We start from the raw sequence: 27,717 nt of genomic DNA, 5'->3' as shown, positions 1-27,717 counted from the left end.
TAAGACAAAGAGTTGTATAAGGGAAGACTGTCAGTGAATGCTGCAGTCTCGAGTTTATGCTGCCCAGTGCTTATATACAGCTCAGATTAAAAAAGAACCAGGCACATGAGCATCAGCCAAGAATACTACACTGTTACAGACTTCTTTATCTGAGAGCACCTGGGGTTCAAGGAACAGTCAAGCCACTTGTTCCTGTTCTCAAGGAGGGTAACATGTGTGCTGTTTTTCTTGGCAAAACATCCTTTTTGCCCCATTCCAGCAAAGCTGAGAAAAACAAGTATGCACTTTTGACCCATCAAACCAAGCCGGAGTTACTAGTTCTCCCCCAGATCACCAAGAGGCATAGTACCAAAATGAATGAACTCCTCCAACATGTCAAAGACATGAAAGTCAAAGAAACACACACACACACACACACACACACACACACACACACACACACACACAGAGAGAGAGAGAGAGAGAGGGAGAGAGAGAGAGAGAGAGAGAGAGAGAGAGAGAGAGAGAGAGAGAGAGAGATAACAGCATCATGTGATGCCACATGATTCTGAATCGGTTTCTTGCTATAAATGATATTAAACAATTGACAAAATGTTATTGGGAGAGAAAGATTAGAAGGGAAAACAAACAAAAATATCTACTGGACGGAAAGTGGGAACGCTCAAGAGGTAAAAGTGCTTTTCAACAAGTTTGGTGATATGAATTAAATCCCTGGATCCCATATGATGGAAGTGTTACCAAATTTTGGAGGAATTCTTGCATGGTTTCCAGAAGATACTGGGCAAATCAGGGTCCCCTCTTATGGTTATCTCATTAATAAAAATAAAATTTAAGAATGGACTCAAGGGCTTGCCTAACATGCCACAACTCACAGGTCCCTTTTACACCCAGTCCAACTTCTTCCAGCCAGATCTCCCACATCCTTCTCCAGGGTCTAGCCCCTTGAGTCTCCCTGACCTCACCCCACCCCACACCTTCTCCCCAACCCACCAAATACCTGGGTCCCACATCCAGTGCCCTGGCCTAGTCTGACCAATACTGCCTGCACTGGAATCAATCTTTAGGCTTTTACCAGGACTGCCTTTCCTACCTGCCGACCCACAAGCCCCTCCTGTACCACATTCAACCTTTCCATTCAGCAAGATCTACCACCACACTCCAGGTTTGGAATGAGTATAGTAGAGAGACTGTGAAAAAAACCAACAGCAAAACTTAACTATTAAAACACAACACCAAAAAAAATAGTCAACACAATGACAGCAACTAACACACACCTTTCAAAAATATTTTTAAATATCAATGCTCCCTCCAAGAGCCAAAGACCACCTAACAAAAAACCCCAACACCAGGAACGAGAAAAGAATTCTTGAGTTGTTGGTCAGGGTTGTCCAGTGAGTTTTCCCCAAACATTTGACTATTGTTAGCACCCTTGGTTGTACTCCAGAGGTAGAAAATAAGTCTCTGTTGCTGAAGACACTAGGCACTTTACAAACAGGGCTCAGAGGCTCTAAGCTGGAACTGACTATAGCTTTCATGGTACCAGAAAGTGCTATATTTCCAAAGGAGGGAAGCAACCAACAGTCCTACAGTGCTATGATATCTATGAACTACAGTAATGACCAGCACGGCACAACAACCTGAAGGGTGCAAGAGTGGCACACATTTCTTGGTGGTTACCAACAGGTCTCTAATTGGACTTAATATGTATTCAACAAGAGGGAAACCATGCCTGGTACTGGAAATATAGCCAACGATCACAGATCTTGGAGAACATATAACCACCACTTTATTAAACCAATGTAATATCCACTACATTCTAGCTATTTGCCCTTATACACACAGAGAAGTGTAGTTCTTACTCCCTATCAGGAAACGTCCTTTTGCAACAGATAGACTAGGAGACCATTATGGAAAACCACAACCAATCAAAACGCAGAATTGTGGAGCTCAGTCTCAATAATCTTCCACTCCTGAGGCTCAGGGAATGTTTCAGAAGAGGGAGCAGGAAGGATTTTAAGAGCCAGAGAATGATGCAATTTGCTATGAGATTGTGTCTCCGAGGAATGTCCGATGCTACACCTATAAAGTTTCACCAACATGACTGTCTAAACATGAGCTGAATGAAGACAACAAGACATGCTGAAGTGGGGGGAAGCCCAGATGGCTTCAACCCTACACAAAGAACAACAGGATGACAGAGGGAGAATGTCTTCACCAGGGAAAAGCATGTCAATTGGTTGTCCAATACCAAATGGTCGGCCCTGAAAACATACATACAAGTAACACACAGATTGAACAGGTTATATTTAGGGATGTCTATGTATATTCACATACATACATACATATATACATACATACATGGAGTAACAATTAATAGAAAAAGGAGGCCATTTGTAAGAGAGCAAGGAAGGGCATATGGGAAGGTTTGGAGGGAGGAAAGGGAAGGGGGAGATGATATAATCTCTGAAGTAAAAAAAAAAATATGAATGGACTCAAATAGAAACTCGAGGACAATTTTACTAGAGTTTAAAAGAAAAATATCTCAGGACATGCAAACTGTAAATCTTAGCAGCTGCCCAGAAAAAGAGGGAGCAAAGAAAAAAAAAAAAGGCCAAGCCATTGAGTTAAGAGAGCACTGAGGTCAGACACTAGGTGGCAGGCGGCCACAAGGCAGGGAGACGAAGCTTTAGAGAAAAAGTTAAAATAAATAAATAAATAAAAAGCCCATAGCATTGCAACAGGCACCAAGACCTTCTCACAACCAACTCCATGATGGAAGTATCATGCAGGCCATAAAACTCAGCATGTAGTAGACAGCGTCACCTGCCAAAACAAAAACAAAGACCTAATCCACGAAAATCCATAGTTCTGGGAAAGTCTCTAAATGTACTACCCTTGTTTTTTTTTTGGCTTCTGTAGTTCTGCTTCTGGCTAACTGCAGGGTGTTTTTGTTTTTTCTTAAAAGCTCACCTCGAGAAAGGGCTACACTGGGATCTCAAACACCCAGCATAGTCACTGGCTGGCTAACTGAATGAAAAGGAGGACATGACTGCTCCCAGGTATGGCTGAAGAGGATTTTATTGTAGATATAAGGGAAAGTACAGCCAGAGGCATCTGTAAGGGTCTAGACTGAACCCAGCCATGAGATGTGATGGGGGTTAGAGGAAAATCGAGAGAGAAATGGAGAGAGAGCAAGCAGATCAAGAGAGGAGCAGAGGGCCAAGAGAGAAAGAAGAACCAAGAGAGTGTGTGGCCAAAATGGCTGGTTTATATAAGAATTGGAAGCTGGGGAAAGGGAAGTGAAGCCTAGTCCCTGGGCTGGAGAGGTGGCCAGGTGAGAAGTGCTGGGAGAACCATAGAAACTGATAAGCCTTGTTTTGGGTCTCTTTGGGACCTGACACTAAGACTTTCTATTGCCTTAAACCCATGTCTGAGCAGTCTTCCCTGGTGGATACTCCACCCCGGCATTAAAGAAGCAAACTTAGGTTCTGGCCAGCATCCTGAAGAGAGAGCTAGAAGAAAGGAAAGGAAAGTTCACAAGTTTTCTGAGCCAGAACTCAGACGAGTGAGCAGACCCAGCCAAACTTCATGACAATTCATAGGGGCTAAGCTAGGGCACAAGGAATTCTGGGATGGAAAACCATAGTTCATTAAAGGAATAATTAATTTGCCTATGTCTTTGGCAGAAGGTGAATCTGACTTCCTCAGGGTAGTCCTGCCTTCTGGAGGCATGAATTCATGAACCCGCCCAACTCTATTAAAGTCTGAGACAATCACATGTCTTCACCTAAAGGTCAATCCTACTCTTCACTGTACCAGAAGAGTGCCAATTTATGCAGCCACTCCTGAGTCCCCTCTCCCACTCCAAGTTGGATTTTGAGATAGAAAAGTCTTCTCCATTTTTCTCACGAGTGGTTTTGAATAAATCCCTTCTACTAATTTCTGTACAAGTGTTATGAACCTTAGATTGTGGTTATGGTGGGAACAAGAGACAAGCTTGCAAATCCTTAATTTATAATGTGCTGCCACTGAAAGTGAAATCTTCCCTGTCAAGTTTATAGGAATGTGCCCATCCCTTATCCTCTTCTTCCTACTCTTATTATAAAGAGAAGGTCCATCAGGTGTAGGTGAGTGCCTGATGTTTCCATGTGTTACTAGTCCATATCCTACATGAAGAAATCTTAAAACCAAATTTATTTGAAAAAAAAAATGACATCTTTATGAGTAGAAAATTGCCAGACTTTGGATCATTCCAGAAATCTGTTCAATACCGTTCACTCTCAGACTTTGGAGGCCAACCTACTTCTTTGCCAGTTCTCTCTCTCTTTTTTTTTTTTTTTTAAATAAATCTTATTTATTTATTATGTATACAACATTCTGCCACTATGTAACTTTGCACACCAGAAGAGGGCACCAGATCTCATTATAGATGGTTGTGAACCACCATGTGGGTGCTGGGAATTGAACTCAGGACCTCTAGGAAGAGCAGTCAGTGCTCTTAACCTCTGAGCCATCTCTCCAGCCCACCAGTTCTCTTCCTCATGCCTCATCCCACACTTTTTGAGTAAACACCTCTTTTTTTTTTGGCCTGGTTGTCTGTACTCCTTGTCTGTTTTATTTCTGTAGCTTTGTCCTGTCCTGTGTCAAGATCATTGGAGGGCTCCTCTTATAGGCTACCAAAATGTCCCCATTGGCCTAGCTCTCCCGTGATGAGATCTGCATTATCTTAATCTTATTATTTTATTTTTTGAGACGGACTCTTGCCATAACCCAGGCTGGCTTCAAAGCACTTCTTATTGATTGTGGCAAAGAAAGAAATGGAAATTATGGGGACATGGGAGAGCAGAGGAGCCCCTTATCCTGGAGTCTGATTCAAGCTGAGAAGCAATTAACTGTCATTGGCTGTAGAATCTGCTGACAGAGTATTCCTTTCACATGCAGGTATCTTAAATTAAAATAGTAAAGACCCCGGGGCTTAAGGGCTGAGTGTCTATGACCTTACTTAAGGCCCTATTCTTTCCCCAAACTTCTAAGGCAATGGTTCTCAACACGTGGGTTGTGACCCCTAGGGTCAAATGACCCTTTCACAAGGATGGCCCAAGACCATCAGACAATACAGATATCTACACGATGATTCAAAACAGTAGCAGAATTATAGTTATGAAGTGGCAACAAAAATAATTTTATGGTTGGGGTCACCACAATATGAAGAACTTTATTTTTTTAATTTTTTTTTGGTTTTTTGAGACAGGGTTTCTCTGTGTAGCTTTGCGCCTTTCCTGGAACTCACTTGGTAGTCCAGGCTGGCCTCCAACTCACAGAGATCCACCTGGCTCTGCCTCCCCAGTGCTGGGATTAAAGGCGTGCGCCACCACCGCCCAGCAAGAACTTTATTAATAAAGGGTCTCGGCAATAGGAAGGTAGAGAACCACTGGTCTAGGGAATGGTACTCAGGGGCACAGTGTTTGACCATCATCCATGAGTTCCAAGGTCAGATTGCAAGTAAGAAAAAAAAAATTTGCCTGGAGAGATGATTCAGTGGTTAAGAGCACTGGCTGCTCTCGCAGAGGACTTGAATTCAATTTCCCAGCACTGATACAGTGGCTCACAACCATTTGTAACTCCAGTTCCAGGGGAGTCAAGACTTTTTTCTGACTCCCCTGGGCACGCGGTACACATACATATATGCAGGAATGCATACACGTAAGCCTTTAAAAACAGAAAAAGAGGCCACTGGAGTGGTTGGGAACAGAGCTACATTATCGTTCCGGCTCATTCCTATTCTTAATGTTAAATGCCTGATCCCCCCGCCCCACAAACTACGACAGTGAATCACTATGTATTACAGGGCTGCCCTCCAATTCTCCATCCTCCTGCCTCAGCCTTCCAATGTTGGGATAACAGGCGCGCGCTACCAACCGGCAAGGCGCACTTTGGGGACCCCGGCCACGAAATGCACCGCAACCGACGTCCACGGAGAAAAGTGTTTTTATTCTACCACGGGGCTTGGATGCTTCAAGAGAAAAAAGAAAACTACATTTCCGGCCGGGATAGCTCCAATGAAACGCTAAAATGAGAATATAACTTTATGTTCAGTCTACTTCCCGGGGACAAATTTTTATTTTATTTTTCTGAAGAAAAAAAAAAAAAAAAAAAACCTGAACGGTGAATTGAAGGAAAAATTCCTTCAAACTCACTAAGCAGCTTCTCTCTTCAGAGCCGTATTTGACCGAGAAGGATTACCCTCCTCCCGGTGGGCGGAGCCTGAGACGAACGAGTGTGGCGCGGAAGGGTCAAACTTAGTCGGCTCCCGCCGCGCTGCGCGAGCTCCGGCGGGGCCGGCGGGGGCCAACCGCTGCCCGCCTTTCCCACGCAGAGCATCCCGGGGCGGGGGAGGGAACGCCCGCCCTGTGGAGCGCCGCGGAGTCCACGCGCCGCCGCGGCCTGGACCCCCAGGCCGTCGGCCCCCCCACCAGCCTGGTCCCGGCGGCGCGAGGGGTGCGGCCGGCCGCCGGCTTCCGGGAGTTCCCGGAAGCCGCGCCGGGTGACGCCATTCGCCAGCGTGCCAATCCCGGGCAGCGGAGGGCGGGCTCTTCGGATTTGAATTCCAGCGCTGCGGCCGCTGTCTGTCCGTGTGGAGGAAGCGAATGCCGCCGGGGAGGGAGCGGGGCTCGCGTCGGTGTCTCCTCTGCGGCCACGCGTGTCGTCCCTCCCCGGGCCTCCCCGTGGGCCTGCCGCGCGGCGGGCCCTGGGCCGCCAGGGTCCCTGGGCTCGGGGCCGAGCGGCCGCCGCGGCCTCCGGCTTGCTGCCTGCACTGAGGTAGGTCCGCTCTGCTCCCTCCGCCCCTCCCCTGCCCCCGGGGGGAGGCGCCGGGGACCACCGCCCGGCCCTTCCGCGTTCGCGATCGCGCCGCGGTGTTCGCACGGCCGCGCGCGGACCTGGCTGCTGGGGCGCTCTCGACGTTTGCTCTAAAATCAGAATTGTCGGGAGCCGCAGTGTGTCGGTGCCCCCCAACCCTTCAGCTCCCGGCCCAGCACTCGGAGAGACTTCCGCTCACCCTTTCTTGGGATTGAATCCCAAGCTTGTTGCAGGCTTTTGTTTTGAGACAAGGTTTCTCTGTGTAGTTCTGGAGCCTGTCCTGGAGCTCGCTCTCTAGACCAGGCTGGCCTCGAACTCACCAGAGATCCGCCTGCCTCTGCCTCCCGAGGGCTGGGATTAAAGGCGTGCGCTGCCGCCGCCGCCCGGCAGTTGTGGCAGGCATCTTTAGATGTTAGAAAAATTATTTGAAAAATGGAAAGCCCCCTCGTCCTTTCCTTAAAGGAAAAAAAGAAAAAAAAAACAAAACTGTTTACAGCCGGGTGCATTTGTTGTTGATTTTTGAGGCTGTAGTTTAATTGCATTTCTCCCTGCAAACCCTCCCTTACACCCACACACACCTCTTCACTCTCCTTGAAATTCAGTGTTTCCTTTTTCACCAATAACAATTGCATGCATATATGTGTACACATATATATCCCTAGATAAAACCTGCTGAGTCCGCGAATGTGTGTTTTCAGAGCTGACCTATTTTTGTTTTGTTGTTTGGCCATGTTTCGGGAGCATGGCAGTGATCTCTAGACACCATTACCAAAGTTCTAATTTTTGTATCATTTCATTGGGCGGTAGCTTTGTCCTCACGTCTTGGGATTGGTTCATTAACATATCCACAGCATTTGAGGTTCATTAGCATATCGGCGAGGTCCTGGGCTAGGCACGCATCTGGGTGGCCTTTCTCTTTTTGCCATCATGATTTCAAGTTGCACAGAATGGCTTTTAAGCCATGTTCCTTACAATCCCCTTTAGGGTTGCTTATTATTGCACTTTAAGTTCGAACGCCCAAGCTAGGCAGGCAGCAAGCATCTGCCACTGCGCTGTAGCTTCCTGTTTACCTTTTCGTTTGAAACAGGGTCTGTTGTTGGCTTGGCTCTGTGCCCCCTGGGAGACCTGAAACTGACCTCCGGACCTCCTGCTGTGCAGATAGCTAGGACTCTAGGCCTGTACCTCAGGCCAACTTTTATCTGTCCTTGAAATACCTGTGTGTTGTTACAAAAATGGGCTTGTTTCCAGCTTATTTGCACTTTTTATTTGTGAAGCAGTTCATTAGACTGAGGAACTGAGATTAGGTCACTTTGACCATACTTGCCATTTCTCCCTGCGATTGTATAGTCTCTTCATTTTTATTTATTTTTCCCTCTTTTTTTATTTTAAGATTTATTTATTATGTATACAGGAGAGGGTGCCAGATCTCATTACAGATGGTTGTGAGCCACCATGTGGTTGCTGGGAATTGAACTCAGGACCTCTGGAAGAGCAGTCAGTGCTCTTAACCTCTGAGCCATCTCTCCAGCCCTTCATTTTTATTTTTGAGAGTGTAGTTTTTTTGTTTTTTTTTTTTTAATCGGTATTGATAGTGGATATTACTAACTCCGATCACTGCCCACCTGATGAATATACATCTGTTGAGTGCTAGGACTGTTGCTCAGTGGTTATATGCCTAGCATGCCTGAGGCCCTAGGTTCAATCTCTAGCAGTGCTAAAATAAGTAAATGAATAAAACATATCAATACATAGATGTTGAGATAAGGTTTGTGAGAAAATTACAATGGCTTTTCTGTCACAGGGCCAGATTTACAAGATAGATGTTTGTCAGCTGTTGAAAAAATACTTCAAGTAGCAGGGTGTGGTGGTGTGCATACCTTTAGTCCCAGGACTAGGGGGCAGAGGCCAGCATGGTCTACAGAGCAAACCCTATCTCAGAAACAAACAAACAAACAAAAAACAGAAAGAAAAATAAAAAATACTTCTCTGTATTCCTCCTATAATAAATTATTAGATAAAGTAGGATTTTTATATGGATTTTCAAGTTGCTTATTCACTTTTTGAAAAAAAGTTTTGATAGCCTTTGATCTAATTGCTTTAGTAATTATTTTTCTATGTTTTGAGACATAACCCAAGCTGGTCTGTTTTGTTTCAGCCTCCTGTGAATGCTAGAACATGGGTGTGTGCCACCATGCCCCATATGTATTAATTTTTTCCATGATAGGTCTTTTCCATTTAGATGTAAAAAGTTATTAGAATTGTTATAAATTCAGTAGTAAGAGATGCTATAATCTTGGTTAGTAAATTCCAGGCACCTAGTATTGAAATACTAATTTTCTAATTATGAATACAATGTTTGGTTCTATACTTGGAATTTGTATTTCTAGTTATGGAAAATACAATTTATATGTAAGAAAAAAGTGAGGTGTGATAATACGAGCTTGTAATCCCAGCACTAAGATGGCTAGGGCAGGAAGATTTCAAGGTTGATGCCAACCTGGACTATAAAAAGCAAGAAAGAAAAAAAAACAAATTTAAAACTATACATATTTAAATAAATAATTTTCTCCAAAAATTCTAAATGGCAATACATTTAAAGAATTACGATAAATTCAAATTCCTTCTTTATTTGAAGTTTTTGATTAAAATCTTATAATTTAAATATTCCGTAGCATAATAGAGCCAGATATTTAAATAGTTAAATGGGTATATCAGCATTCATTAGGATCATTGTAGCTGGTGCCTTAAAAATTTTAAGTGTATAAAGGGAAGTACATTTGTTAATTTACTTTTTTGTAGCCTAATGTAGTACCTAGTGCAGATGTCATTTTTGTTTAATGCAAATACTACTTGGAACCTTAAAGACTTGATGTCTGAATAAATTTCATTACTGCAGTAGAATGCTTGTATAGCATGCTCAAGGTCCTGGGTTTGATCTCTAGCTAGCATCAGAATCAAAAATGTACAGGAAACCTGATCCTGGGTGGCTCTAAAACCCCTTTAAAAAGCACATTCCCATAGCTATCAGGTAAATTTAAAAAACAGATGTTTATAAGTCAGAACTTAGAGATATTAACTAAGTTATTTGTTGATGGTGCCTTTTCTTTTCTTTTTTTTTTTTCTAGTAAGTAGGCAGTTTTGAAAGCCAAACTGCTTTTTTCTAGAAAAATGGTGAAAACTGTAATTTAACAAAAATGTTAAATATTAGTCTGAGTTGTGATCTTTAAGTTATTTAGTGTTGATAAGAACCAGTTAAACCTTTTTAATGGTATACTGTTATGGAAGATTGGTAAATTTAAAAATCACCAAACAATGATACAAGTTGATTTTATTACAGGTTTCTCTGGACTCCTGTTGAAGTTCTGCCCAAAAACTTGTGTTGATTGAATTTTCTATAAAAAGAATTTTGTTGCCACTATCTTATCAAGATGATTTCAACACCTTTGAAACATTCGGGAATTCATTTGTCTTCTGGGACATCTCAAAGAAGAAATCTACCTATAGATGCAGTCTTTATTGACAGCATTCCTTCGGGCACACTTACTCCTGTAAAAGATTTGGTGAAATATCAGAAGTCCTCTCTAAAACTGAATGGTCATAAAAAGAATCAGTTATCAGAAACGGCAACTTGTAACAATAAAAATAGGTTTCAGTCCACCATGCTATCAGAGGCTACCCCTTCAAACAGCTCTCTTGATGTCAGTGCTATAAGGCCCAATGTGGATGGATTAAGAAACGAAAAGATCCATGAAACACCGGGAAAAATCTTTCAAAGAATGAAAGAAAAAGTGCAGCGTGACAAAGAAGAACAAGCATCAAGGAGCAGTGACCTGTTGGGATCACCAAAATGTGAACGTAATAAAGTCTGCACTTGTAACCGAGATAAGCAAATTCAGTTACAACAAACCTACCTCTGTGAGGAAAAAGAAAAGGCATTCCAATTCAATACTACTCTCTTAGGAGGTTAGTTTATGCATGGATTTAAGAAAAAACTAGTGTCTTTTTAATTGTCTAATGTGTCAGACTCTTTTAAGTTCTTGGGATATCATAGTGAAGAGAGTACCAAAATGTCTGCTCACATTCTGGAGAACTTTAAAAGTAACTTTTATGGTACAACAGAAGAGAAAAAACAGAAAAGGGGGGGAAAGGAACCAGGCATAGTGGCAAATTCCAGCAAAAATCCAGCACCGAAGAGGCTATCAGGAGCCTTGCTTTTTGTTCAGTACTAACCTGGACTACTGGGCTGTATAGTGGGACCTTGTCTCAAAAAACAACAATGAAAGGTGCAGTAAAGACAATAGCTATAAGTGAAAAGTGTGTTGTGGTCAGAATAGGCTTCAGTGAGAAGATGAGATTTTAGGTGCCAAAGTTTGTGAGGGAATAGTTGTATATTTGAACAACTAACCTAACCTAAATTCAGGGACTGGCTGTGAGTTTAGTGCATCATGTGTGAAGAGGCAGCACAAGAGGACATTAGAGATAAGAGAGTCAGTTAACAGGATTTTCACTGAGGAAAATAAGCCTGAGTTACACAGAAACCGTCTAGAGAGAGAGAATTGGGAGGGAGGGGGAAGGGAAAGAAAGAATGTCTTATGATAGGGATAATTGTTGATTATCAGTGTTCTGGAAAAATAGAAGTGGTAAGAAATGAAAAATGGAATTCCTTCCTTCCTTCTTTCCTTCCTTCCTTATACTGGGATTAACTCAAGTATGTTATGTAAGTACTGTCACTAGCCTGGTGGAGGTTTTGTTTTTGACAAGGTCTTGCTATGTAACCCAGGCTAACCTGAACTTGAGAAATTCTTGTTTTAGTCTTTAAGTGCTAAATTGCAGGTATGTGCTACCAGGCCTAACAGATATAAGAGAATTTGGGGTATAGATCAAAGAGTACACAAAACAGTGCTTCTTATATGAAGTAGGAGGGTAAAAAGGAACAAATGAAGCAATGCAGGAGATATATATATATATATCATGTCTATGTATGTATGTGTACATGTGTGTGGTGTGTGTGTGTATGCATACATATATGTGTGTGAGTACGTGAGTCATAGATAGGCTTTGAGAGCAGATGAAGTTCTTGTCTGAGATTCTGATGACTCTTTGTCCAAATGTACACACATAAAAATGACCTTTTTCTCTGGCACAAATTTTAAGTATTAGCCTTTTATGTATGAAAAAAAGCTTGCTTCTATATTCAAAATGCATTAAATGTAAAGATTTAAAATATAAATCAGAATAAAATGGAAATAGTACTACTAGTCCATATTTGTCTAATTGACAAGCTTTCATTTCTTTGAAGGCCTAAAAATTTGTCAAGAACTGGGTGTGGTGATATATTCCTGCAATCCCAGTATTCATGAGGCTTTCAGACTTGAGGTCAATTTAGACTATGAGACCCTACCACAATAGAAAATGTCAAAAGGATTTGCAATCGGGTCTTGATATTTTGAATTTTAAATGGTAGGTTAGAGCCTTTTAATTGTTCATGTCCTTCCTTAGTCAGGACTACTTAAGGACCTACATAGGGCCTTTCGTCGTCTGGTACACAGTAGTCTGGAATGTGCTGCTAATCCAGATTTTGAGTAAAGACTGCCCAGATAGCTCCCTTGGCCATCTGTGCACCCCAGTTTTTGGTGCTGCTTGTACAAGGAGGAATCCTGGCCAAAGACTGCTTACCAAAGGCTTAATAGTATGCTTTTGTCTTGAAAAGGCAAATTTTGTAATTTGGAAATAATTGATTTTTTTCCCCCTCAGCATAATGTAAGTATAGCGAGTAAAGGCAAAAGGAGGAAATGGGAAACGGAAATTTATTTATTATGAAAGCACACTGTACTGGTCTGATTGCTTACTCAAAATGCCTTCCAAATTTTTTATTTTCTCTCTTATCCCCCCCCCTCAATTGCCAATCTACAAGAAGTTCCTCTGGAATCATCAGACATTATTTCTACTATCTTAGTCATTGTTCTATTGCTGTGAAAAGACACCATGACCATAGCAACTGTTATAAAAGAAAGCATTTAATTGGGAGCTTGCTTACAGTTTCAGAGGCTTAGTCCATTATCATCATGGGGCAGGCAGAGTGGGGCATTCTTATTCAAACCACCATACCCACACTTCTTCCAACAAGGCCATGCCTTCTATTCCTTTCAAATAGTGCCTCTCCCTGATAACTAAACATTTAACTATATGAGCTTATGGTGAGTAAGGGACATTCAAATTACCACACCCACAAACAAAAGATTCAACACCAGCAGGAAAAGAAAGCAGAAAGGCACAATTTAAGTTATGGTAAACTATTGTGGTAATTGTTTTATATGTTTACAGTTACCAATTTTGCTTTTTGTTGTTGTTCTGGTTTTTTTGAGAGTTTTTTGTTGTTTTTTTTACTTCAAAGTATTGTTAAATGTTTAAATGTTCTAGGTAGTTCCCAGTGGGCAATAAGAACTAACTCTGAACCTTGAGTTATTATGTGTGGTGACGCATGCCTTTAATCTCAACCCTCAGAAAGCAGAAGTAGGTTTGATGCTAGGCTGGTCTACATATCGAGTTCAGGATAACCACGACTACATAGAAAGACTCTGTCTTGAAAAAACAAAACAAGCCGGGTGGTGGTGGCGCACACCTTTAATCCCAGCACTTGGGAGGCAGAGGCAGGCAGATCTCTTGAGTTTGAGGCCAGCCTGGACTACATAGTGAGTTCCAGGATAGCCAGGACTGTTAGAGAAGCCCTGTCTCAAAAACACCAAACCAAACAAAAACTAGAGATACTTAGGTTGAGCCCAGTCTGATGTATTTTTAATATGAGTAGATTTAAAACAACTTTTATTTCCATGGGACTTTTCCATAAATTTTGTTTTTTTTGTTTTTTTGGCAGAGCTTCCAATTCTGAACCAAGAACAAGGAAATGTTTCAGCTTCAGGCATCTCAAGCAAGGCATTAACTAGAGCTCAGTTTGCTAGACAAGTTCTTCATTCAAAAGAAAATACTGTTAAAACCACTGTGTCCAATAAGGACACATTTGTTTTGGAAGGTGGTGATTCTGCTTATGAACAGTTTGAAAACAGTTATGTTACAGCCGTTAGTACTAATTGTGTTCCTGTTAAGAATCATAGTCAGTTGAAGACTTCTGATAATGATATCACAACAGAAGGAACTGCAAACGAGGATATTATAGAACAAAATGAAAAAACGGGTTCTAGAAGGACTGTTCTTCAAGATTCCGTGAAAGATACATGTAAAGTTATATCTGCAATTCCAAGACTTAATCTAACAGTACCTGGCCGGTCTCAAAGAAAGGTTGCAAAGCTTGACATGATTGTAAGTGAAGTCAAAAAATACCAGGTAGGAAGACATTTATTTCTGTTTCTAAGAGTCCCTTATCTAAACTCTTGTTATGGTTTCTTGTTTTCTTGTTGACTAGTAACTATGAGCCTAGTGAAAAGATGAATGGGCTGAAAGTAAGGTGACTCAGTCATCAATTCTTGTCTTGCACTATTACTAGTTGTAAATTTCAACAATTCACTTATGGTATAAGATGTGAACGCTGACATTGCTCCTACTTCTATTTTTCTGACTTTTTGAGGTATTATTAACATTTGAAAAGAAAAGAATTTTAACACCTAAAGAGTCAAGAAGTTTTGGGCTGGAGAGATGGCTCAGAGGTTAAGAGCACTGGCTGTTCTTCCTGAGGTCCTGAGTTCAATCACAGCAGCTACATGGTGGTTCACAACCATCTATAATGAGATCTGGTGCCATCTTATGGCATGAAGGCAGAATACCATATACATAATAAATGAATAATTTTTTTAAAAAAAAATGAAAGTTGAAAATTTTCTTGATATAAAGTTACATAGGATGATCAGTAAAAAATACTTTAAGCATCAAACTATGTTACATTAAGATACATTTTTGATGGAAATATAATGTCAGTTTAAGAAGAAATGTAAGCATGTATAAACCCAAGGCTTGATCTTCCAGCACTGAAAAAAGGAAAAGGACAATGTTACAAGAATATTCCTTAAGTTTTAGATGATAGAGGCTATCAAATTATGGTGGTATTTAATTCTATCTTAATTTTAAAAATGAAGTAGTTGTAGTTTTATATCTCAGTGTATTTGCTACAAATTGTATCATTTACAGATATTTAAATGTAATGATGAAAAATTTAGATATTGACTTAAACTGCATGAAGAAAATTTAAAAAAATATTCTAAGATTTCCTAGTATTTCTTCATCTCTACCATACTGTTTATACCAGTTACCATAAGAAATTCAAGCTTTCCAGGACTCATATCCATAGACAGTTTTGTATATTCCCTACCTTTGACCTACTCTCTCACTCATCCTTAGTTCTTCATTATATTGTGTCCTCTTCACCTTGAGATATATGTAACACAGGTAACAGAATCAATATTCTATGTTGAGTCTATGAACATTTTTTAACTTGCTCTAGCTGAAATGGACATTGTACAACCTCCTTGATTTCTTTTTCTTTCTTGTTTTGTTGTTGTGTGTTTGTTTTTTAGTTTTTTGTTCTTTTTGAAGACAGGGTTTCTCTGTATAACAGTCCTGGCTGTCCTGAAACTCCCTCTGTAGACCAGGCTGGCCTCAAACTCACAGAGATCCTGCCTCTGCCTCCTCAGTGCTGGGATTAAAGGCATGTGCTACCACCCAGCGATTTCTTTTTTAATGATCCCTCTTCTACCTTTATCGTCTACTCAAGCCCTACTCATGTCTCATTATTGCTAACACATGTACCAGATTCTCAGTGTCGATGCACCTCATGTTATTATCATTCCCCCTTCACTAATCTTTATATCTACCCTTTGCTCAATATTCTGATGCCACTAAGACAGCCATTAGTTCAGTACATTCACATATCCTCATTACTCTTTTCATCCCATGCAGATTTATTTCTGTGGTCCATCATTACAGCTATTATATGTTAACTCTGAACTCTAGTTTTCCAGTAACTTGTAGTTATGGAAGAAAAACTTGTGCCTTTACTTTACCATTTTCTACATCATTGATCATGGAGTGAAGTCTCCCAACTTACCTTATGTTCCTTCTTTCTTACCCTTTTAAGGAATTATGCTTTTCCTGCTGCCCATTTAGGGCTTTTTAAACCTGTTCTTTGATTAGAAAAGTCTTACAAATCATGTGGCTTGTACTTTATTTTATTCAGTTCTCTGCTCCAAGACCTTTCTTAACTATCTGTCTTAAGCACTCCTGTATGCCTCTTTTTTTTTTTTTTTTTTTTTTTTGGTTTTTCGAGACAGGGTTTCCCTGTGTAGCTTTGCGCCTTTCCTGGGACTCACTTGGTAGCCCAGGCTGGCCTCGAACTCACAAGAGATCCGCCTGCCTCTGCCTCCCGAGTGCTGGGATTAAAGGCGTGCGCCACCACCGCCCGGCCCTGTATGCCTCTTTTATCCATAGCAACTATGTATATATGTGTTTAAGTACTGTCTCCTTCCTTCCTGCTTCTACTCCCTCCCAGTGTGCTCTTACACACAGGCAGTGTTTACTCTGTAATAGCATCCAGTTTATTTCTTGTTGAATCTCCAGTGTGTAGAACAGTGCTTATAGCTCAAATGTTTGATGACAGCACGTTTTAAATAAGAAGTGTAGCACAAGATTCTAGAATTTGAATTGTAATTCATCAATTCCACTAGTCATATATTATAGAAAAGTTATTTATATATATTTTACAATTTGTTTTTCTGCAAAATGGAGATGGTGCTTGCTTCCTATAATTATAAAGATAACATGAACTAGTGAATCTAAGGCACACCAAGGAATACTTTTTCATATTTCCTCTTGCCTGCTGGTATATCTAAATGTAGTAAAAATAGTATTAATCCTAGTCTTCTAATCTTTTTGTTTTAATTTTGGAGATCAAACTTGGGGACTTGTGCTATACCACTGAGCTACATGCCCAAATACCTATATTTTAAAAGAATTATTAAGAAATACAATACCAAAGACCATCTGTCCATTTTAGCATGTTTTCCTGGTTCAGTTTAAAGTCACTGGTGAACTTTTATATATATATATATATTCTGTTAATTTTGGCTTTAGTTCTATTCAGAAACACTGTAATTGTTTATGTTATTGTTATGAACTATGAATGGTTTTATTACCAGTGTTCATAGAAAATTTTATATTTTCATGACATTTTACTTATACTAAAATCATTTTCTGAGCTGTTTACTTTGGAATAGAATGGTATTGAATGTTTATTACCAGCTGTGACCTTAATGGTATATAGAAACTGAAAATGTAGCTCTAAATCAGCTTAACAAAAATATACTGTTAATTTTTTTGGAAACAAAGTATATAATATATTTGAAGGTTTTGTTGTTTTGTACCCTTGAAGTTGCTATGTTTTCTAAAAGATTTTGGTAGTTCAATGTATATGTTAAGATTCTCCTCCCCCTATGGCTAAGCCATTTTGTATGAGTATTTGAATTGTAGACCTTCCTATATTATAGGCAAACAATACAATACAACCTCAGATAAGTGTCTATTTTTTTTCTGTCATTTAGTACAGTAGTTTTAAGAATTGCTGTTTAAAGTGGGCTGGTTCTTAGATGGGTACTAAAAAACCTAGGATTACTTACAGTTTTTCTTATAGTTCAGATTTTCTAATGTTTAATGCTAATTTTATAATTCTGCATGCAAGTAACACAAGAAATGTGTTCTTTGTTTTATGTTTGATTAGGTAGTCCAGCTACAGGAATGGATGATTAAAGTCATCAATAATAATACAGCTATATGTGTAGAAGGAAAGCTGGTGTAAGTATAACATTTAAGTGTTCTTTTTTTTTTTAAATTTACTTTATTTATTTTTGGTTTTTCGAGTCAGGGTTTCTCTGTGTAGCTTTGTGCCTTTCCTGGATCTCACTCTGTAGACCAGGCTGGCCTCGAACTCACAAAGATCTGCCTGCCTCTGCCTCCCAAGTGCTGGGATTAAAGGCATGCGCCACCACTGCCTGACTTAAGTGTTTTTTTTAATTAACATTTTAAGGTGGTTTTATGTAAGTGATCAGTGATAAATAGCATCTTCCTACAAAACATATTCTTAGGTTATAAACTGAAGGTAAAAGCAAAACATAAATGCCAACCCCTTGCTAAAGTTGTCTGATGTAAATTACTGATCCATCAAAGGATCAAAATTATCTAAAGCTGTCAAGTAGTTACATATGAAGTAATTGACACTTTTGGTTCTCCCAGAAGTGAAAGCATTGTCAGACGAGTAGACTAACTTAGCTACTCCGTTCTACATTTGAGAACCGGTTTCCCTGTGGTAAAACAATATAAAGTATCCTGGTTTCTAAGGTTGAATATGTAAAGTTGTCTAGTTGTCTAGCTTACTGCCTTATCCCCTTTTCCATAAAGTTCAAGATGCAGCATTTGCCTTTGTGCATCCAATTAATGCTGCTTACTGCCAGTGTTACTTGAACAAGTTACTTATACTCTGTGAGGCTCAATTTCTCATTGGTACAATGATAATAATAATATGACCAATACTGTGGGAAGACTTTTGTTTTGAGAGAATCTCATATATCCTAGATTGGCCTTACACTACTATGTACTTGAGGATGACTTTCAATTTATGCTTAGTGCTCAGCTTTGTTGCAGATAGTATCAAGTATTAAATGAGTTAATATTTGCAGTATTAAAGAGCAGTGTCTTTTAGAGTTTGATTTAAATGTTAAATGAAGCTGCGGGCTGTGGTATCCCTATACTCCAGAGGCAGAGGCAGGCGACTCTGAATTTGAGGCTAGCTTGGTCTACATAGTTCCAGGACAGCCAGGGCTATGTAGAGAGACCATGTCTGAACAACAGCAAGATAAAACAAAAAAAAAAACATATATACGCAGAGAAATCCAAAAAATATATTAAATAAAACATAAAAGAATCAAAGATAAGTATTAAGGTATATGTTTAATCCCATTTGATTTAGTTGAGAGAACTTCCTTATAACTCATGTATATGTATGTTTATTATGTATTGAATGAAGAATGTTCAGCACTTATCTAATACACCTTCATATTTGGTTCTAATTTTATATTTGTTGTTAGTTTCATTTAAAGAAGTATGAAGAGTAGATTTCTGGGTCAGTGATTTGCAACTTTATTTTTTTCTCAACTAGAACGTCTTTACAAAATGAATATAAAAGCATTTGCCTTTGTATTTATGGTTAAGGAATGACAAAATCCCTCAAAATTGCATGGATCCACTTAACATTTCAGAACATGGGGTGGGAGGGAGGGAGTGGGAGTGCACATTAATCTATAATCTCAGGTACTTTGAGGATGTAAAAGTCCAAGGCTATCTTGGGTAACATAGTAAGACCCAGGAGCCAGCAAGATGGCTCAAAGAGCAAAGGTTCCTGCTGCCAGGTTGTGCAATTTAGTTTGATCCCTTGGACCCAGTTGTTGGAAGTAAAGAACTGATTCCCAGAAGCTGTCTCTTGACTCCATATGAATTCCATGGCATACACAAACTAAATAAATAAAAATATGAAGAAAACAGCAAGACCCCATCTGAATAAATAAAAATACATTTCTGGGGGGGAAAAAAAGCCAACATAGTATAAAAATGTGAGGAAAAGGGTTGCCAAAATTCTTTGAAAGCTTAGTAACTGGTAAGCTGAAGTTTCAGTTACTGCCAGCAGCAAATATTTGATGCTAATTGGTTTCTGTTTCCTTGCTAATGCTATATTTTATATTAGATACATAGATTGATTGACCACAATGTAGTTCTTGGCAGATACTCTGAGGATTACATTAGCCAAGCAGTTGAGTTCTGTACTGGTTAGCCCTCAAGTGTTTTACAGTTAGAGTAGTAATGCTATTGTTGTAGTAGCTAAAAGTATAAAATTAGTACTTTTTGAAGGGTGACATCATGGCTTCATCTCACTATGAGGCCCTAGTTGTCATGGCCTCAAACTTGGAACAATCTTCCTGCTTTTACCTACCAAGTGCTAGAATTATATATACCTGGCTCAAAATCAGGACTTTATTATAAATTTGTATGCTTCTATATGTATATAAAACTCTTGGTAAAGTGTAAATACATTGTCCTTACTAAGCTTATCCTTTTTTCCCTAGAGATATGACTGACGTTTATTGGCATAGTAATGTAATTGTAGAGCGGATTAAACACAATGAACTTCGGACATTATCAGGCAACATTTATATATTAAAAGGATTAATAGACCAGATTTCCATGAAAGAAGCAGGTAAATGGGTATCATCATTAGTTAAATCATTCCATAGTTTCTCCTTTTTCTTAAATAAATGCCCAGGCTCATACATTGCCCCTAACCCTTGTAATGACCCATAACACCCCACTATCTTTATTACCCCTTTGAGTAAACACCTAGTGCTGACTCCATATGGCAGTTCAGCTTTGCTAGTCTTATTTCACAAACAGACCAGCTGTCCTCTTGTCAGAGACATTTCATTTTCCTGTTTCTAATATTCTGACTCCATATTGCCACATGACTCACTCCCTCACGTTCCCAGAACTTGTCTTCCTATTGCAGTAGAATCTCCTGACTTCCCCCTTTTCAATTCTGTTCTCTCCTTTTCTGCCATGAAAATGCTTGACCACTTTTCCTGTAACTCCTGGCTTGGCTTTCTCTTACACACTAGACATCAACTGTGTAGTGGTGGGATTTTTACTTGCTTAACTGATGGGTCCTCAGTATCTCCAGCAGTGCTTAGCATATAGTAAAACAAGTATGCGTTTCTTGATGGACAATCAACTAGAGATGCCTCTTTAAAATACTAGGCTTTTGGATCACTTTTTTTCTTTCTTTTTTAAATTAAAAAAAATCTATTTATTTTGCTTATTGTTAAATAGGATATCCCTGTTATCTCATAAGAAAATTTATGTTTGGATTCCCCCGAAATTGGAAGGAACACATTGATAATTTTCTAGAACAATTAAGGTAAAGTGTCCTTAACGTTTTTTTTTTTAAATCAGCTTTATCAAGGTATAAGTTATGTTCCCTAAAATGTACTCACTTTAGATACAGAATATAATGATCCTTTTCAGATGTATATGCTTCTGTAACCAATGTAAAGTGGTTTTTAGTTTGTTGGGTTTTTGTGTTTATGTGCTAGTTTTGAAGGTTTTTTGTGATCTTAGGTGTTTTAGAAATAATGTTTTATTAGAATTTCTGTCATGTTGAGTAAGTTAAAAATAAAAAATAAAAGCTTAGCCATATTTCAAGGAGAATTCTTCAATCACCTACTCTTTGAATGGCATGTAGTTGTCAAATATTGGTCTGAACTTCTTGATTAATTTTTTTCCATTAATATTCAGTCATTTTTGAATGTCACTTGCCAGGTACTTAGCAGACATTAAGAGAAAAATATTTATTAATTCTTGTTCTTCGAGAACCAGTAGAAGATACAGAGCTTTAAATTTTATCCAAGCACAAGTAACTCAGTATAGGAATTGTTGGCTGTTTTTCCTATAAAGTGCCAGATGGTATTTTTCTGGGCATGATACTTCTTTTCTCAACCACTCAACTCTGTCTTCGCAACAGAAAAGCAGCTAGAGGTAGTATAAATTGAATGAGCATGGCTATGTTTCAGTAAACAGTATTTACCAAAATAAGCAACTGCCCAATAGTGTTTTTAATCCTGGCCTCACACTTGCTCGGTAAGTGCTCTACCACTGGTAGCTCTTTCTCCTGTAGTTTTCTTAAATTCGCTTAAATAGTTGTTCTTTGTTTTTTTAAATGCTCGTTTGTTTTGAGGAGGGTCACATGTAAGGGGTTAACCTCAGTGTAGCCCAGACTGCCCTTGAACTCCTTGATCATCCTGTTGTTTGTGGGTTGAGCTTTTCAGTTCTTTTAAGAACCAATATTAGAGAAAAAAATAACATAATTGTTTTAGGGCTGAAGAAAAGAACAGAAATAAGACCAAACAGAAAACTGCAAGACATGAGAAACAAAAATCAATGAAAAATTATGTAGAAGATAAACAAACTGATGTTCTCCAAAAGGCCAGCGTCACTTACGACCTTATTGATGATAGCTTGGGTATGTTTGTGTTTTTCTTTGTTGCTACAGTGATAGTCTTACATAAGCTAACACTGTATGTTGTATCTAATGTGTAGAGTGGTGCTCTTCGACTAACTAGCACCTTGAAATTCTTGCTTCTTCACTCTACAGACTGCTGTGAATCATTATTCCTTTGATTTCATGGGGTAAACCTTTAATCACAATGCTGAAACTCCAATAAGTAGATCAATAAAAGATTGTATTTAGGCTACCAGCAATCATGTAGTAGAGACAAGTATCTATGTTTGTATAGGAACTGGCCTATATTCTTGACTGGCAAGTGCTATAAAGGTAGTTGGCAAAACTGTTCTATGTCAGCTCTTTTCTAACATTATGCTCTACATCTAACACCACCCCACTCTCACAAATAATGTCTGAAGATTAACTTATAGTTCCCTCAATTAAATAGATGATAAAAGTTACTGAGTCTGTTGTGCACATTTCTTGGAATTTTACCTTAACTTTAGCTAAGAGCTGTACACAGTTTTAAAACTTCCAAGAATTGGAGATTATTTTTGCTAAAAGTATGGTGTCATGTTAGATGTAAATATACTACATCTCACTCTAATGTTGTTATGTTATTTGAACTCCCTTTCTTGAAATTTTCTATATCTTTTTTTAGTTCAGAGGAAGCAATAATTTAAATATGTAAATGATTGCAAAAATTTCACTTACCAAAGCTTTAAATCTTTCTCAACCCTTCCTTTATACAAAAGTCATTCAGGTTTCTTAAAATTGGCAGGTTGGCTATTACTAGAACATTTGAGTCTTCTGGAGTCCTGGGACTGTAGTAACTTGCTATTGCCCAACCCACCCCCCCCCCTTTTTTTTTTAACTCCTAAATAAAAAATAATTCTGAGTCACTTTTTTTAAGAAAGAGAGCTGAATTGTAAATACGATTGTTGTAAATGTTATAGAAAACATGTGGCAAGTGGGATGGAATACAAATTCAAAAGACCAAAGTTTGGTAAACAATTTAATATGCAGTCTATGCACCTGTGAAGAACCAGGCAACTTTAAAGCATCTTTATGGACCTTGCTTCATGTTAGAAATTTAGGGATGGCTAAGTCTTCTCTTTTTAGCAAATGCAGTTTAAGGGCACATACTATATTATGATTGAATAATTTTTCTAAGATGATATGTTTTAGATGTTAATTATTTTATGAAGTGTTAGTAACTAATTATCTTCTTTCACAAATCATTTTGATTGATGATGCTTTATTATTGATTGTTTTTGTTGTTGCCGATATATCATTACATTTTCTATGAGGAAATAATGAAAAACCATGCTTGGAGAGGTGGCTCAGTGGCTAAGAGCATGAACTGTTCTTGCTGAGAACCCAAGTTCACTTCCCAGCACCCACATCAAGCAGCTCACTGCTGCCTGTATTTCCAGCTCCAGGGAATCCAATATCCCCTCCTGGCCTTGAGCCATTGCTTGTGCATAACCCCCCCCACACACACACACACACTCTAAAGGAGTAACAAAATACCTTTCAGGCCAGATGTTCTTGCACATACCTATAATCCCAGCACTTAGGAGAATGAATCAGGAACATCTGGAATTCAAGGTCATTCTGGTCTGTAGTACAAAATCCAGTCAGAAAAGCAATAATAGCGACTAAAACAAAAGTCCTTATTTTAAGTAGTTAATTTTTGAATTAGTGTTTGTGTGTGGGTGCCCATGAGGCACAGCATTCCTATGGAGGAAAAAAATAGAAATTCTCCACAAAATAATTTAAAACTTGATTTTGCTAAAAATAATGTAGAATCAGTTATACATTGAAGTATATAAATTAACTGAAACATAATTTCATACACAAAAAGAAATATAAGAAAAACAATCACTAGCTTTCTATTTAGTAGATGTGCAGTTTGGATGTATAGGATATATAAATTCACAAAATTAATTAACTACACTAGTCTGTGTTTAGATATGATAAGAGGTTCAAAGCAGGTATAAACAATATGATGGTTCATTTTTAATTTTTTTTAGGAAAATAAAAGTAATTTGAACTAAGCCATAACCTATTAAGAGTGGCCTGTCCTACCAAAAAAAAATTTATTATAAACCAAATTAACAGTGAATATACATGACATTTCATTACACAGAGTTTTCTTCCCATAGCTCTTTAATGTGGAAAAGCAACTTATCTTCTTATTCTCCTTCCATTTTTCTTTCCCTCCCTTCGCCCTCCTCTTTCTCACTCTTTTTTCTTCCATCTTTCCCTCCCTCCTTTCCCTGAGACAGTCTTTTATATTGGCAGCATTCATTTTAGTGTCCAGGCTGATGCGAATACAGGTACAGAACACCATGATCTGCTGAAAAAAACACTGAATCTTTTATGTAATTACTTAATGCTCCACCTTTGAATTCACAGAAATGAAGAAAAATAAGCACAATGGATTGCCAGGAACTGCAGAAATAAACACTGGATATAATAATTGTCTAAATAAGCCACAGTTAAGGCTCCTACATAACCAAGTAAGTCATACTACTCAAATGGTGGCATCTATGACTTCATCAGTTAGGTCAGGTACTAATGCTTAGGGACATAATGTACCTGAAAAGTTTCAGGACTGCATCAAAAGATACAATTTCTTTTTGATAAGTATCATTTATATTGGTCAGTCCTAACTCAGAAACTGCAAAAGTCAAAAGGAATCTATTTGAGGTGTTTTTGGTTTTTTTGTTTTGTTTTGTTTTCTTTTCTCTATTTGAGGTCTTAAGAATTGCAGGAATTGTTTCAGGAAAACAGACTCAGGTTATTTTTAAGTCAGTGTTTAAGAGAAGGTTAGAAAAGGAAAAGCTTACATTGAGAGTAAAAATTTTTTTGAGGGTCCTGCTGTTGAAGTTAAACAGGTGTTTGTGACAAGGACTATGTCTAATAAATGATAAAGAACAAAAAAACGTAGGGATGGGATGTACTTCCATTGGTAAGAGTATTTGTGATGTATGAGAGGTAAACCCTTGGTTTAATCCCAGTACTTCTCAATCTTTTAAGTATAGAGCTTGCAAAAATGTCCACAAGATAAAGTTTCTGTAACTTCTTTATGCATCTTAAATGTCTGGATACGATGGAATTATGTGTTACAGCTGTCTGCAATCAAGTAACCATCTCTAGGCAGTAGGGAAAATTTTGTATAAGTCTTTTGCCTTTGAAGGCCTCAACTGTGTTTTGGAAAACTGTTAACTTTAACTCTAATTTCCATAGTGTTCTATTTTGTTTTAAAATTTACATTTATTTATTTGGTAAAGAAGGGCGTATGTATGCTACCTCAAACAGGTGGACATCAGAAGACAACTTGCACATGGCAGTTTTCCCCTTCCATCATGAGAGTCCTCAGGATCAGCCTCTTTATGTGCTGAGCCATCTCTTTAGCCCTTAGAGATTTTGTTTTCCATTTTTCATTATAAAAGCATAGGCAACAATAACAAAAGTAAAGCTTTAAATTAAAACATATAAAAAGTACTTGAAATATGCAAAAGTACTTGAAGTACTGCAAATATGGTCTTTAAGAGTGCTTCCTGTTTTCCAGTGGATGATATAGTTTACTTCCCTGAATCTACATCAGTTAGGTTTTTTTAACTCCAGCTCCAGGGGATCTGACACCTTCTTCTAGCCTCCTTTGGGCACTCTTACACACATGGCAGACACATGCACAGAAATTAAAAAGTACATACCTCTCAAAAAGAAAAACTGCAAATAATAAGGCTTTTGTAGGATCATGTAACCCTATGTACTACTTCTAAAGTTACAGTTCTAACAGGATTTTCTGAATGTTCCATTAATGAAATTTGTCGAGTATCAGGTACCTAGAATTTTTTAATACGTGATGCATGCTATAGAAATGCCCAAGGTCATGTCTAGGTTGTAGTTGTTAAAAGTGCATTATTTATTTTTGAAGGAATTAACTGGAAAAAAAGAGTGCAGAAGAACATTTCCTTCTAAAAACTGTGAGAATTCTGAAGGAATAAATGAAAAGAAAATTCAAAGTCACAATCAAGGTAATATCTTTATTGGCTGTGTAATGACTATGACAGTAACTTTAAAATAATTTTTTTTTTTTTTTTTTTTTTTTTTTTTTGTGATATATATATTTTTTATTTTACAATACCATTCAGTTCTACATATCAGCCATGGGTTCCCCTATTCTCCCCCCTCCCACGCCCTCCCTTTACCCCCAGCCCACCCTCCATTCCCACCTCCTCCAGGACAAGTCCTCCCCCGAGGACTGTGATCAACTTGGTAGACTCAGTCCAGGCAGGTCCAGTCCCTTCCTCCCAGACTAAGCCAAGTGTCCCTGCATAAGTTCCTGGTTTCAAACAGCCAATTCATGCAATGAGCACAGGACTTGGTCCCACTGCCTAGATGCCTCCCAAACTGATCAAGCCAATCAACTGTCTCACCTATTCAGAGGGCCTGATCCAGCTGGGAGCCCCTCAGCCTTTGGTTCATAGTTCATGTGTTTCCATAAAATAATTTTTAATATAATAAAATGGTGTTTCTAAGTTTATTTATATAAAGTGGTAAATACGTTAAAGGTTTAGTTATTTGTGCATAAAATGATTATTTAATGAAATAGCATGTTCCTTTAAATAGGATATTATTTATAGATTTGCCTTTAATGTGATCCCTAAGTCACTTTATTTCATAAAGTTATATATTGCTTTAATTGTGCTCATATGAATGTTTTCTTTTAGGAAATTAATGCCATAATTAAGTTTTGATAACTTGATTTTCAGAGTAATTAAAGGCTATGTACCAAAATACAAAGTGTCTTTTCTCCAAATCCTAACAAGTTCAAGATTTCATGTTATGTTAAGTCCATGGACCTAGTGGTATTTTTACTATAACTGAAAAGCGAAAATGAAGAACTGTGAATATTCACAAAAGTAGGGAGGAATACAGTACTGCCTAGGCTACTAGATTCAAACAAGTGAATTTAAAGTACCTAAAAGAGGCTGAATGTTTATTGAGATTGTTAAATAAAATGAAATGATTAAAAATACTCTCACTAGAAATATTTTGTTCAAAATGAGAATATTCAGATTTTTAAAAACTTCTTACTGAGCAGGGTGGTGGTGGCGGTGCACTTTAATCCCAGAACTTGGGAGGCAGAGGCAGGTGGGGATCTCTGTGAGTTCCAGCATAGCCAAGGCTACACAGAGAAACTCCATCTTGGAAAAAAAAGAAAAGAAAAATTTCTAACTGAATGCTTTATTTGATTTATGTAAGGAATTGGAAGAAAATACTTTGTTAATCTATGATTCATGAAAAATCTTGTGGAAACATTTTTTTTTTTTCATTAGGATAGTGGTACTAATCAAATAAATTATCCACAAATTATAATTTTGAAGTTTCCCTCACCATTATTAACTGTTAACAGTTTATTTTGTTGTTTACCTTTTATGGCATGATATATATATATATAATTTGCAGTATTTTGTTATGATGGTATGGTGATTTACAATTCTTAATAAGTGTCTTAGTTACTGTTCTTTTGCTGTAAAGAAACACCATGACCAAGTCAACTTTTAGAAAGAAGTGTAATTGGGAGGCTTGCTTATAGTTTCAGAGGATTAGCCCATGGCCATCATGGCAGGGATCATGGCATTAGGTAGGCATGGTACTGGAGCAGTAGCTGGGAGTTCTCGTCTGACCCTCAGACATGAGACAGAGCTAACTGGTAATGGCATGGGTTTTTGAAACCTCAAAGCCTGCTCCTCGGTGACACATCTTCTCCAACAGAGGCAAACCTATGAATCCTTTGA

General features: G+C 38.4%; 1 protein-coding gene across 5 annotated transcripts in view; it reads left to right on the top strand.

Annotated features, from left to right (window-relative positions):
* The first annotated feature begins 6,723 nt into the window (after nucleotides 1-6,723).
* Mis18bp1 (MIS18 binding protein 1) overlaps nucleotides 6,724-27,717 on the top strand; it is a 37,036-nt gene continuing 16,042 nt past the window's right edge. For all 5 annotated transcript variants that reach the window (XR_005092739.1, XM_037210575.1, XM_037210574.1 and 2 more), the window contains exons 1-9: nucleotides 6,724-6,819; nucleotides 10,196-10,821; nucleotides 13,733-14,199; nucleotides 17,579-17,652; nucleotides 19,974-20,104; nucleotides 20,731-20,818; nucleotides 21,774-21,919; nucleotides 24,323-24,426; nucleotides 25,851-25,950. Coding sequence is in view for 4 of the 5 variants with exons in the window: in XM_037210575.1 (XP_037066470.1) it covers nucleotides 10,287-10,821; nucleotides 13,733-14,199; nucleotides 17,579-17,652; nucleotides 19,974-20,104; nucleotides 20,731-20,818; nucleotides 21,774-21,919; nucleotides 24,323-24,426; nucleotides 25,851-25,950 (1,645 nt within the window). In the remaining variant the exon portion in view is untranslated. The remainder of the gene's footprint in view (nucleotides 6,820-10,195; nucleotides 10,822-13,732; nucleotides 14,200-17,578; nucleotides 17,653-19,973; nucleotides 20,105-20,730; nucleotides 20,819-21,773; nucleotides 21,920-24,322; nucleotides 24,427-25,850; nucleotides 25,951-27,717) is intronic.

The sequence above is a fragment of the Peromyscus leucopus genome, chromosome 14 (assembly GCF_004664715.2).
Source record: "Peromyscus leucopus breed LL Stock chromosome 14, UCI_PerLeu_2.1, whole genome shotgun sequence".
NCBI classification, from domain to species: Eukaryota; Metazoa; Chordata; class Mammalia; order Rodentia; family Cricetidae; genus Peromyscus; species Peromyscus leucopus.
This window is presented reverse-complemented; position numbering and strand designations above follow the sequence as displayed.